General features: G+C 43.7%; 1 protein-coding gene across 1 annotated transcript; it reads left to right on the forward strand.

The window, feature by feature from the left end:
* The first annotated feature begins 324 nt into the window (after window positions 1-324).
* LOC126993975 (SH3 and cysteine-rich domain-containing protein 3-like) lies at window positions 325-13827 on the forward strand. The gene is made up of 4 exons (XM_050853195.1): window positions 325-363; window positions 1402-1484; window positions 1818-2007; window positions 13574-13827. The coding sequence occupies exons 1-4, from the start codon at window positions 325-327 to the stop codon at window positions 13673-13675; spliced, it is 414 nt and encodes a 137-aa protein (XP_050709152.1). The 3' UTR covers window positions 13676-13827.
* Window positions 13828-14130: the final 303 nt, after the last annotated feature.

Below are 14130 nucleotides of genomic sequence, written 5' to 3' on the forward strand. Positions count from 1 at the left end.
TACATACGATTCCGTTGGGCTTGGTTCAGTATGCAAGCAGGAAGCGTTATTACAAAACTCTCAGCTGTTAGCTTTCATTGCGAAAAACTTAAAGAAACAGGTATATATGAAAGAAATGTTACAGCAGTGGTCGTCACTTTTACCCCTTTGATTCTATAAATACAGAAAACCTATCCAGACAAAATTAAATATTAAAGGACCATTTGTAATTAAACACATAGATAACTCGTCTCAGCATTCCCCTATAGCGTCACCTTATCACGTTCCAAGACCCTTGATTACAAGTCTTGCAGTCTCGAATTGTCACTTACAAAACTTAGGCACATGTCTGTGTGCTGCTGTGACGCGAGCTTCTGTGCGAAGGTATTTGAAGTAGTGAACTAGGTTGGGGGATTAATGTAGAAAGAAATTAAACTAAATCTCGAAAAATTATATGATAAAGTGAAAATACATTAATAATTCTGTTTAGTTTTCATTTAGTGGGAAGAGTAAACTGGACGCGTGATTAATATTGCAGTGAATAAAACTAAATATAATAAGTTAGAATGAACACACCTAACTGTAATAATGTTCCGGTTGTATCCAGATGGAAGCGTGAATAGGCATGGGAGTTGATTTAGACAGGAATAAGACAACATATCCGAAAGAAAGACAGGTTAGAACAAATTCACATGATTGATAACAAATATCACGTATCTTATCAGTGACACCTACAGTCCCGCAAAACATGAAGGTGGAAGAGAATATCAGTCAAGTTATTTTTTTCACAAAAGGTGCCTCAGACGCACACTCACAATGCTGGAAAGCGATGTCTACGTATGAGTTTGATCTTTGTCTTTAAGCCTATTGCCAGAATGCATTAACACCCAAATACCTAAAGAACCAACCCTATAAGACGTTTGGTAACGTTATGTCATGTCTTTCACCTCAGCCGACCTCCCAAGCATTTCGACATACGTGGCTGTCGAAGCCATATCGGGAAAAATCAAGGCAGCAGCGAGTTTGCCAGATGTGCAGCCAACGCCGCTCCCGTCGGGAACATTGCATCCTAATCAGTGTGAACGACCTCACTGTAAAAAAAGTCCAGCAATTTAAAGCCATTTTGCTTTCCGTCCACACAGCCGATAGTATCGTATCCCGTGTAGAACGATGTCCAGACGCACGTTTGCCTACGATGCCACATTTTACTGCACCCTCGCCCATTCGCCCTTTACCCGCCGTCATTAATATTCGTTTTTTGCAGAAAAGCTTTAGTTATTCATATGCTAATGCACAGAGAACCGAAACTGGTAGAGGAGAAAAGATATTTTATTTAGTTTCGTTATCTTTTGTTCATGCTTATGTCCGAGTCCCGGTTTCTTAGTGCATTTTACACACCCAAACTTTGTATTTTTCCCCCAGAAGCCCCATCGCCTCCTGCCTACAAATCTCTACGTTGTTCTCTACAATTTCACCTCGAGACATCCCGATGAGCTTGACCTTAGGTAAGAAACGTACCGGGAAGTTTTTTTTTTTTTTTTTAATATTGTGTGTAATTAATTGTCTCTCAAGAAATAAATACTCTTCAAATATCAGTAAGCATTATGAATTATATGATATAACGTATCGGTTTCATTTTGATCTATTTATGAAGGGTGAATATTTTTGCTAAGCTTTCATCACTAAGATTAGACCGTTACGACTGAATTACAACTCTCTCTCTCTCTCTCTCTCTCTCTCTCTCTCTCTCTCTCTCTCTCTCTCTCTCTCTCTCTCTCTCTGTCTCTCTCTCTCTTTCTCTCACACACACACACACACACACATACATCATACCGTAGAGCTGGATACAAAGTGACGGTGACAGACACTTCCGACCCTGACTGGTGGCAAGGCAAGTGTTTGGGCCGGACCGGCTACTTCCCCTCCAAGTATGTCACACGTCTAAACGGCGGAGAAAAGCCCCTTCAGGTCACCCACAACCTCCAGGTTAATGACGGAGAAAACGGAATAAAGCTCCTTCGAGACCAGGTGAGATATCCATTATCATTAGTCAAATTGTTACCTAACCAACCAATCATCATTTTTTCATTATTTTTTTGTTGCAGATTTTGTGAAATATGTTCAGAACTTGGAGTCTCATATACAGTAAACCCTCGATATAACGGACCCGCTTATAACGGATTTCGGATATAACGGACAAGGTCAGACGGTCAGAAATCCTCGGGGACCGACCGAGAATAGTTTTTGAACCACCCGCTTTTGGTAACTACAATAGCGTCTGCTAGCCACCTCGCCCTCCTCCCTTTAGCTGCTGGCCCATCATTCGGTTACCGTAGTCTTATTCAGGCCACCTGATGAAATATTTTCCTTCTTGTGGTTTCCATTCAAATGAAGAATGTATTTATACCACAAGCTAGTCGTATGCATCAATCCAGGTGGTAAATGTATATCGAAATTAGCCGAAAATAGCCAAATGTTTGTGAATGTCGGCACTGATAAAGCTTTAGGGGGTACGGGGGCTAAGCCCCCAGTTAGGTAGGTTACGGTAAGTTATGTTTGGTTAGTAAAGTTATTCGGAACTCGGTGTGGGGCGAGGAAATACACAGTGCGGGACGGGACATTTGCGGCGGCTGGCCGGTGTCGCGAGAAATAGCTCCTTGCAGAAATAAGTCGCTCTGCTGTCCACCACGCATGCGCACTCGGGAAATACACGGCAGGGAAAACATAAATTTGTCTTGTTTTGTTCTAGTTTGTCCACTTGTGGTCTTTGTGAACGGTGAGTGAAACAAAGGATCAGTAAGCAAGTTGAACATCTTTCTCTGCGAGTTATTTTGCGGCTGCAGCTGCGGGCTGCGGCAGGCTTACAACAGGCATTGAAAAGTCAATAATCTAATGATTTGTGACAGAAACAGTTATCGGATTATTTCATAACACACCGAAAACTACAAAAAAATAAAATTCGTCTACCAGTATGAGATTGGCGCACTAGTAAAGTTTTGCCCATTCCCGTAACAATATGGCCCCCTCGCAGGGCCTCACTGCCAACCTGACAGCCTCAGTGCCTCGCAGTCCATCGCCAAGGGTGCTATGCGGCTATACAAACAATGTGCACACAACATACACAATAAAAATATATATACCTATGTTTTTTTGGTTCGTTGGCATTATTTTACGTGTTTGTTTTTTCGCCGCTTATAACGGACTTTCGGCATTAACGGACTACGTTCCCCCAATTAGTCCGTTATATCAAGGGTTTACTGTGTTAGGTTTTAAAGAATGATGCTGCGTATAACTTGGTAGGGGCAGGCTTATCAGGAGAGTAACGCAGCGCATTCAACCACACCGAGCGGTATCCTTCTTTCCCTCTTTCTTTTTTACTCCTTCTCTCCATTGGACGGGCCAAATCCTGAGAACCCAGCTCTCCCACATCTTTGCCGTGTGTGGCGTCCCTCTAAGGCTGGGAGACGGGACTCCTGAAGGTTGAGCGATGCCGTAGCCAATAGCGGATCCATGGGGGGGGCACCTGGTCACGTGCCCCCCTAAAAAAATATTATGATTTTTGTTAACGGAAATAATAATAATAATAATAATAATAATAATAATAATAATAATAATTATTATTATTATTATTATTATTATTATTATTATTATTATTATTATTATTATTATTATTATTACCATTATTATTAAAATGCATAAATGAATGTTTATCTACTACTTCGCGTTAACATATGTTATAAAGCTGAAAAGAAAAAAAAAACATGAAATACTCCCACAGAACAAGTATGTACACTACAGTTTATTCACGCTCTGCGAGTTTCGCCTCGCTGACTTGTCTAGTTCGTGTATCGGACGGGTACTGGACAAGGGGGAGAGAGAGGCTGGTCGCAATTGATGTACAAAGACTACCTCTTAATGATCCAGTTTTGGGCCTGGATGATTTATATGGTTATGTCACTGAGTTCAGAATGAGATCACTTTGGGCTTCTGTACCTAAAAGCTCCTTGCCAAATACTGTACATGATACATATGAGCAGTGCTCGCAAAATTATCCTGTTACAAAGAAATTATTACTTATTTATGCCACTTTGCCCATTTCATCTGCTACAGCAGAACAAAGCTTTACCACACCTAAACATATAAAATCATACAGATGGTCACCTATGGGTGAGGAGAGATTCAATGGGCTTTCAAAATTATGCATTCACCTTGAACTGACCATCGGTGATCTAATTGAAACTTTTGATACGGCTGTCATTGAGATGTTAAAAAAAAGAGGAAACTTTATCCTGTAATTTGTACATCACAAAACACACACACACACACACACACACACACACACACACACACACACACACACACACACACACACACACCACAGGAGTGGAAGATGTGAATATGATTATAAGATGGGAAGTGAGATAATATGCAGAGGAGTTGAAGAAAAAGATTTGGGAGCGACTGTCTCATAGAACATGTCACCGGACAAACACATCAACAGGATAACGCGACAAACTATGAATTTGCTGAGGAACATAAGGACGGCATTTGTGTATTTGGACGAGGAGATGATGAAGAAAATAATAGTTGCAATGATAAGGCCAAGGTTGGAGTATGCAGCAGTGGTCGGGTCTCCTCACGAAAAGAAGAACATAAGAAAGCTGGAAAGAGTGCAGAGAGTGGCAACTAAGATGGTACCGGAGCTTAGAGATCGGACTTACGAGGAGAGACTCAACAGCATGGGGCTCACAACCCTGGAGAGAAGAAGAAAAAGAGGAGACCTGATAGCGGTGTACAGGGTGGCGAGCGGAGTGGAGCATTTGGACAGAGAGGACCTGTGTGTGTGGAACGAGAGAGAAACGAGAGGACATGGAAAGAAGTTGAGGGCGACCACATGTTGGCGAGATGTGAAAAAGTTTAGCTTCCCAAACAGAAGCGTTGAGCTTTGGAATAGGCTGGAGGAGGAAGTGGTTTGTGCAAGAAACATTCACGATTTTAAGGAAAAGTTGGATAAGAGCGGATATGGACGGGACAGCGCGAGCTCTCCTAGTACGGAGAGCATACTAGGTAAATACACACACACTATATATATATATATATATATATATATATATATATATATATATATATATATATATATATATATATATATATATATATATATATTATGTAATTGCTTTTGTCAAAATTTGTCCCCCTTATGCTATAGTGAATTAAATTAGTTTTAATGAACCAATGAGTTCCTCCCAAAAAAAGTAACTTAATGGTATCTAATAAATTACTATGCTCAACACTTGACAAGGAATTTTCATTTGTTTTTTTTTATTTACCAAAGCACTGCTAATACAAATTACATCGAGTAAGTTAACTCATGAGCAAAAATTTTCTCCTCCAACCTCTCTTCCACATTCATTTCACAAATAAAGCTAATGAAGCTCCTCTTGTAACCTAACATATTCTAGAAGCACAATATGGAAGACAGTCTGGGATGGGAAAAATGAGTAACCCAGAGACTATCCTACAATGTCTGCCTAATAAAGTAATACTCGTAGGTAAAGTGGAGAGCATACGATATTTCTGCGCGCTGCATCGGTGCTCATTTCCGCCTCCTTGACCTTTTGAGCCTGTGGTGGACTCGTATCCATTATCCCGGGCACACTTGGCCCTTTGCCGTCCGGATTCCCACAATTTACCTTCCCCAAGTTTCCCCAGGTACCCGTTTATCGACCAACCCGAAAGGAAGGATGAACAGGAACAATAGCTGGGTGGGCTGTGCGCCGAAGGCATCTAATCGGACTCGAACCTGTGCCCCGAGGAGTGGTAGGCGGTCACAGAAAACACTCAGCTACGGACGCGCAGGGCTGGGGTGTAAAGAGAGAAAGCCCATTTTAACTCTCACTCTGCCCGGGAATAAAACACAAGATATCTATTCAACCGAAAAATTTCGGTTGCGAGCCGAGTGCCTAGTGCCCCCCCCACCCCACCCCACCCACCCCAAGAAGAAAAAAAAAAAAAAAAAAAATATATATATATATATATATATATATATATATATATATATATATATATATATATATATATATATATATTCTAGATCCGCCACTGGCCGTAGTCGTGTGTTGCGGCTAGTCTGTGTGACCATGAGCCAAGCGGCCGCCAGTATGTCAGATTGTGGCTGCTTATACTCTTTGCTACTCCTAGGGCTGTTGGGCTTATAGGCCCAACCAGGATCCATACGACAGACAGGTCGGCTCACGTGCTCGCTCGGAGTCAGTGCGTGACGTTATGTGGCCCACGCGCCTCATAGCCTGGCCACACTCTCCAGTCAGAAAACAGCGATCCATCTACTCTGATGTATGACACAGTGCTCTAGCCCCCTCAGCCTAGTAACTGCTCAGTGTATGGGCGCGACAATACTGTACAAAAAACTGAAAATACTGTGCGGTATTTCAGATTTCCCAGGGAGGAATCGGTAAGAAAACAGTGGGTGACTTGTTGCCGCCGTAAAGGCAACATAAACACAAAATATGCACTTGTCTGTTCTGTGTATTGCACACAACACGATTATGCAAATGACATAAAACACAGGCTGCTTCAGCATCAAAAGAGAAGGGACAGTATCCTTCTTCAGGAGTCGTTTAATTTTTGGCTTTTCAATGTCAGGCAGCCTGTGTTTTATATCATCTGCATAGTCGTGTTGAGTGAAATACACAGAACAGACAAGTGCATATTTTGTGTTTATGTTGCCTTTACGGCGGCAACAAGTCACCCACTGTTTTCTTACCGATTCCTCCCTGGGAAATCTGAAATACCGCACGGTTTTTTCAGATTTTTGTACAGTATTGTCGCGCCCATACACTGAGCAGTTGCTAGGCATATCTGCTGAAAAGGATAGTTCACTGTGTCACACATCAGAGTAGATGGATGGCTGTTTTCTGACTGGAGAGTGTTGCCAGGCTATGAGGGGCGTGGGGCAAGTGACATCACGCACTGACCCCGAGCGGGCGTGTGAGCCGACCTGTCTGTTGTATGGATCCGAGGCCCAACGATCAGCCTACCCTTGCACGGTCTGTGGTGGGTGGGAGCCCAGGAGAGCGAACCTCCCAGCATAAATATATGGCATCCAGTACTTTTGACAGGTCTGGTTGGGGCAAGAGAGCTAGCTCCCCGGCCCAGAACACACGCACCCTCTTCTCATGGAGACCGCCAGAGTGGTGCAAATGAGACACGAGCTCATCGAGCCAGGCCAGGGGTTAATCTTCGGCGGGCTCTCCGTGTGGATGCCTAGAACGTCCAGACCCTCTCGGATGATCAGCGACTACCCTCTCTGTCAGATGAGCTCATGAGGCTGAGAGTGGACATAATGGGGCTCTCTGAGACGAAGAGACCTGGCAATTAAGAGATCAGTAGTGGGGATTATACCTAATACTGCTCCGGCCAGAGCGGTGATGCTCGTTGCAAGGGAGTAGCTATAGCCATTTCTTGCCGACTGTATATTTTATTGCAGAGTAACCCGTAGCTACCGAGATGTGCGGACTTGAGGATGTTCTACGTCAAGCTTGACTATAGTTGCCCAGCGCTCCCTACGCTACACACCCATTGTCTTAGGCGCCACTATAAAAATTGCCTGCGCCATGACGGGCTTGGGCCGACCACCAGGCCCCTGAAGAAAGCCTACCGGCGCTACAGGCGAAAACGTTAAAAAAAATACAAAAGTCAGTTCCACGAGAGCTGGCGGAGATTTTCCTTCAGGGGTGGACTCGTGGACCGACAGGACTGCAGCAATTGCCGTAGTATTACACTGCTCAGTGTGCCGGGCAGGGTCCTCGTTCATCTGCTGCTGATGAGAGTTCCATCTCATCTGCTAAAGTTTCTGGGACCTGAGCAATTCGGGTTCACGCTTGGTAAGTCAACAATTGACCGGATCCTAGCACTTCGCGTCCTCGTCACGCTGATGTGAGTTTTGACAAGGGCTGCTCGCAGCCTGTGTCGATCTCAAGAAAGATTTTAACTCAATGTATCGTGAGGCACTCTGGGATATTCTGCGGATCCGTGGGATTCCTGCAAGGATTATTAGCCTGATGACTGACCTATACTCTGGGACTGAGAGTGTTGTGAAGTGTGGGGAAGGCGTTCCCGGCTTCTTCCCTGTTAATTAATGAGTGAGGCAGGGATGCGTCTTTGCTCCATCACTTTGTAACACTTGCATGGACTACGTATTAGGCAAAGTTGCTGGTCAAATTCGTTGCGGAGCATCTGTTGGCAACATCAAGGTCACTGATCGTGATTTTGCTGATGATATTGTACTTCTCGCGGAATCACTGGAGGTCCTGGTGTGCTGGACGAAGAGGTGAAACCCCTGAGATTGAAGTTATCCTGGGCCAAAACCAAGGTTCAGTCGTTTGGAGGCTTGCTGGATGAAACAGTTCAGTCTGATCATGTATGTGGTGAGGCTGTCGAGGTCACCAAAAGTTTCACATACTTTGGTAGCTTAGTGCACAACAGTGGTGGGTCTCACCAGGAAGTCACTCGACGGATTGGCCTGACTCACGGTGTTATGGACTCACTCAATACGAGTATATGACGCTGTCAATATATATGCAGGCGGACAAATATTCGAATATTAAAGTCGCTTGTACTCCCTGTCTTACTGTAAGGGTGTGAGACATGGACACTGACTAGTGATTTGGAGAGGATGCCTTTGGTACCAAGTGTCTTCGCAGGATCATGGGGTACCGCTGGAACGACTTCGTGTCTAATCAGCGACTACTCCGTAAAACTGTAAGCCTGTAACCAGCTTAGTCAGTGAACGCCAACCCCGGCTATATGGGTACGTGGCGTGCGTGGACGCCGATCCTGCTCACATGGTTGTTTGTGTACGTGACAACCCTGAGTGGAGGAGACAAAGGGGACGCCCTCGTAATTCATGGCTGAGGCAAGTCAGCCGATCCAGTAGGGAGGGACTTTGGATGGACAGGAAGCTGCGTGGAGGCTTGCTCGGGGGGACCGCCTGGAGTATGGGCGGCAAATACGTGAAGCGACTCACCCCGGGGCGCATTAGGTAGCATGACATGGAAAAATAGAAAGCAAGTATCATGAATTAGTGAACAAATATAGGTTGAAAGTAATATATAGAAGCTTAATAGTAAGAAATGGACTGGGACACGTCACAGCTTGCGGAAAACTGATAAACGATGAACAAAGAAAGTATTAGAGTAACACCCCAGTAAATGTAAAAGTTTGGGCAGAGAACTACGAGTCGGTGAAGAGATATACTTAATTATATTTTCGGAGCAAGATAAAGCACACTCTCTAATGTTCATTAACGATTGTTTTCTAAACAAATTGTTCTATCCACTCCTACGACGAAGGCTCTACTCTGTATTACTAAACATCCTTCAACAAAGGACCCACCAAACAGAAATTACAGGGTTCGAGGCTGGACGCTAGAGAACGTTTAACTTCTGACTTTGCTGGGTTTTTTTTTAAGAGGCAGAATGAAGGTTTTGTTGGTAAGAGGACCGGGTAGGACACGAAGTAATGGGTTTAAACTGGATAAATTCAGATTCAACAGGGACATAGGCAAAAATTCGTTTACTAACAGGGTTGTGGATGAGTGGAATAGGCTTAGCAGTCATGTTGTGAGTGCCAATACAATTGTCACATTCAAAAATAGATTAGATAAATTCATGGACAGCGATATTAGGTGGGGTTAGATACACGGGAGATTAGGTTCAAAGGAGCTGCCTTGTACAGGCCTACCGGCCTCTTGCAGACTCCTACGTTCTTATGTTCTTATGTTCTTAACTTTGTGTTCTTCACTGCCTCAAAAACTCAATATCACCACCTTTGAACTCGACATATTTTCCAAACGCCTTTCCTCTTTTCTTCGATAGCATTTAGCTGTCCCATTCTTCTACACCAGGGGTTTCCAACTATTATTTATCCCTTACCCCGTTTTCCACACCTCCCTTCACTCACTACTACTCACTAGTCATTCACACGTATAACCCGACTCAAGTTATTAATATTTTATTTCACCTTTTGCATATAGCGCCGTTAGGCTTTCATGATAGGGCCTGATAGTCAGCGCCATCCTGTTAGTGGCGCCGGAGAGTGTTTTAAAGTGGCGCCACTCCTACTTGGCTCATCTTGTTCCCCAGAGCTCCAGTTAATCTTTTTTAGAGAGTTTCGCTAGAGTCTGGGCTTATAGGCGGTGATCAGAACAGCATATGGGCAGGGTTAGGCAACTCGACGATGACTGAAAATTGTCAGCTTATAGCGGCGGGCGGGACTTGAATCTGGGTCCTCCAGGACACCGCGCCCGCACGCTGACTTTTCAGCCACAGCCCTGCTATAAAATACACATCAGTTTGGGAACCCCTGTTCTACACTAAACATTATCAACCTTTTATCCTCAATTCAAAATCTCAACTGGAAACATGATATTTCATCTCTTGCCAAATCATCTTCAAGATTAGGCATTCTGTATCGTCTCCGCCATTTCCCACCCTCCAGATGCTATCCATACACAAGAGTCCACCCTCGGAGGGCGTATGCATCTCATGTGTTGTGTGAAGGTTCCACATACACACTCCTTTTGGACAGTCAAAGGCTTTTTGTCTCATAAACTCCCTTCCTCTAACTGACAGTCTTCTACCTCTTATATTCCGCCGCAATGTTGCCTCTCTTTCTATCTTCTATCGATATTTCCATGCTGACTGCTCTTCTGAAGTGATTAACTACATGCCTCCACCCCTCCCGCGACTCTGCTGCACACGAATTTCTTTTCTACTGCATCCCTCTGCTATGCAAATCTCTTATGCAAGAATTAACCAGCATCCTCATTGTCATCCCTTTTGCTGGTAAACTTTGTCAACAGCTTGAACTTTTCAAAAAGGTAATATCAAGACACACCTCCAATCGAAATTGGCCCTCTCTTTTAGCCACTCAACTTGTCTTCTTTTCGCTTAGTGGGCTTTTATGCTTTCTGATTTTGCTGCCGTGATCTGCTTTCATTGCTAAAAAAAATAAAATAAAATATCAGGCAGGAGATGGGTATCGTTTGGAAGATCTTTTGTCCTGCACTGGACTAGTAATGGTTCTTGATGATGATAATGATGATGAATAATTATCATGAAATCCTTTCATTTAAATTTAACATTGAACAAATTTACTGATCTGTTGAAAAGAGCAGCCAACACTGGCGACTCATAGCCCTGACAACCTGGTAACAATATATTTCGTAGAGTCTGGACAAGAAAAAGTAATGGTCTTTGCCTTCTACATGCACAACATTGTTTTAGTAGCGTGTTGGACAGGTTTCACAACCATTCCTGATATATGACGATGGTCCAGACAGTGACAACCGTATGTGTGCTGTTGTAGTTGTTTGTGTGTTTGTATATGTTTATGTGTGTGTGTGTGTGTGTGTGTGTGTGTGTGTGTGTGTGTGTGTGTGTGTGTGTGTGTGTGTGTGTGTGTGTGTGTGTGTGTGTGTGTGTGTGTGTGTGTGTGTGTGTGTGTGTGTGTGTGTGTGTGTGTGTGTGTGTGTGTGTGTGTGTGTGTGTGTGTGTGTGTGTGTGCCACTCGGAAAAAATGATACAGGAATAAATGGCACTTGTAAGAATTTCACCGGAAAAAATAGCACCGGAAAATATGTCACACAGTTTGACGTGGAAAAAATGTCACACAAAAATATTTGCATGCTATAATATGGGATTCAACTATTATAGTACATGTATCAATTACGGGTTGCGAACATTTCGCTCTCGTGAACATATATGCCAAACTGCCTTAGCCGTGGAAAAAAGTTCATGCTCATTTCGTATCTCAAGAACATCGTAAAAGACTCATTTGGCATCACCAAAGCGCCAATCAACCTCGTGACCTTGCTACACTACAGGAACTTGTTATTTCAGATGGATGGGCGTCAACTGGTGGACCAGAACCACAACCATTCCTGACATATGACAATGGTTCAGACAGTGACAACCGTATTATTGCTCTTGCTATATAGTGAACAGACTATGACTGTTAGCGAAATCTGGCCTCTGGATGATGGACGAAAATTTTGACATGGCCCCTTGTAATGTGTCTCCGTTGTTTATTCATTCCTGCAACACAAGACCCATGACACTTATGAGGAACTTTTCAAGGCCGTTCATCATAAATGTATGGAATACCTCCTGTATCCAGACCCTTTAACCGTTATGCTTGACTTCGAACAAGCAACTCTACAAGCCACCACAGCAATTATCGGAAAGGAAGTGACCAATCGTTGTTGTTTCTACCATTTGACACAGTCGTCCTGGAGAAAAATGCAAGAGTTGAGGCTGTCTACTATCTACAAGGAAAGTGAGGAAAAAAAGTTGTTTTGTGGTATGGTAGACAGTCTAACATTTCTTCCTCTCGAGGATGTTTCTACTGGCATGAATTACCTCAAAAACAACACACCAGAGGAGATGGAGTCTTTCGTCACCTACTTGGATCAAACTTACCTAACGGGTACGTATCGACGTGGCCAGAGTTGGCAATATGATAGCGAGATCCAAACAATTTACCTCCGTTGCATTCTTTACTGTGCCATTTTTTCCAACGCTGAAAAATATGCCAGTTTTTCCTGTCATTTTTCCTGTGCCGTATTTTCCGGTGCCATTTTTTCCAGTGCCATTTATTCTGGTACCATTTTATTCTACATTCGTGTGTGTGTGTGTGTGTGTGTGTGTGTGTGTGTGTGTGTGTGTGTGTGTGTGTGTCCTGAATGTGTTCACGCTCATATGCATAAAGCCGTGTGGGGGAAAGAGCGTGAGGTCTAAATACTTTAACATCCTATCCATCTGGCTCCTCTCTTTAAGCGACTGATTTTTTGTTATAACTATAGTCCATCGACTCTAACTTGAGCCCTGGGGCTTGGCCTGGGGAAACCCCCTTTGTTTACAGATCTAGCGATGACCTACGCATGGCGATCTGTCTCACCGTTAGTCTGTACGTTATCTATTTATGAAATATAATATATACATTCATAATACGACTGCATGGTGTTATGAATGGCTTGGGATTAAAGGGGAAGACAACGACTCAGTAAACCTTCCATATCACTTGGCAACGTGGCTCATGCGACGCTGCCGCCTAACGGACCTTGGCAGCAGGCGCCAGGCCGCACCATTCAGCGTTACGCCACAATGGACAACTGAAGTAGATCTCACTCTCGCGCCCTGCACAGCCATGCAAAGAGAGAGAGAGAGAGAGAGAGAGAGAGAGAGAGAGAGAGAGAGAGAGAGAGAGAGAGAGAGAGAGAGAGAGAGAGAGAGAGAGAGAGAGAGAGAGAGAGAGGGGTAGACCCTCTGAGGAGAGTAATGGAGTGGTGTGGCACCAGCGCGGTCTCGTGGGGAATCCCTTTAGTCGCGCCCAAGGGCTCAAGTTAAAATCGAGAGTCTATAAGTAACTATGACTGGTAATGAAAGTGAAAGAGAAGTGACACCTTACTTTACATTCAGCCTTCATTTGTGAGTCTCTTTTTTATATCTTCATCTTTTCTGTTTTTTCTTTCATAGCGTACGTTACTGCGATCATGCCTTAAACTTTTTTCCAGATTGTTATCCAGATAGGCGAGGAAGTGGACGGCATGGTGATGATTCGCAATGGGGACAACCAGCAAGGCGTGTGTCCCCTCAAATACCTTCAAGAGGCCTGAGACTAGGGATTAAAGCCATTCCTCGGAAGGCAGTGATTCTACAGTGTGGATGTGGAAGAAAGATGAAGTAACACTATAGACAAATCGATTCACATACCTCGTAGAAATCTGAAACATTTATATTTGAAAGTGATAAGAAAAACTGCACCATGTTAAAAATATAAATGAGGAGACACTTTTCGTGGGTAAACAAATAAAAGGCACGAGGAGGGTAAAAATTATGTCTGTGGTAGTGGTGGGGGGGGGAAGGAGGACAACAGTGCTACCCACCCCCCATATATCACACCTGTTCCCTCCCTCACCCACCCTTCAAGACTCACATTCATTCCTGAGCATTAGTCAATGTTGTTGTTGCTGCTGTTGTTGTTGTTACTATTTAGCTCATTGCACTCAGTAAGGTCTTCATTGCACTCTGAAAAAGAAAATTATGAAAAAAAGAAGCAAAACTGGCCGCG

The sequence above is a fragment of the Eriocheir sinensis genome, unplaced genomic scaffold (assembly GCF_024679095.1).
Source record: "Eriocheir sinensis breed Jianghai 21 unplaced genomic scaffold, ASM2467909v1 Scaffold70, whole genome shotgun sequence".
In the NCBI taxonomy this organism is placed as follows: Eukaryota; Metazoa; Arthropoda; class Malacostraca; order Decapoda; family Varunidae; genus Eriocheir; species Eriocheir sinensis.

Excerpts from the sequence above, each read along its gene's own strand:
- LOC126993975 (XM_050853195.1), top strand. The coding sequence starts at position 325 with ATGTCTGTGTGCTGCTGTGACGCGAGCTTCTGTGCGAAG. Across the intron at positions 364-1,401 it reads ACGCGAGCTTCTGTGCGAAG|AAGCCCCATCGCCTCCTGCC; the intron begins GTATTTGAAGTA and ends TTTTTCCCCCAG. Across the intron at positions 2,008-13,573 it reads TAAAGCTCCTTCGAGACCAG|ATTGTTATCCAGATAGGCGA; the intron begins GTGAGATATCCA and ends ACTTTTTTCCAG.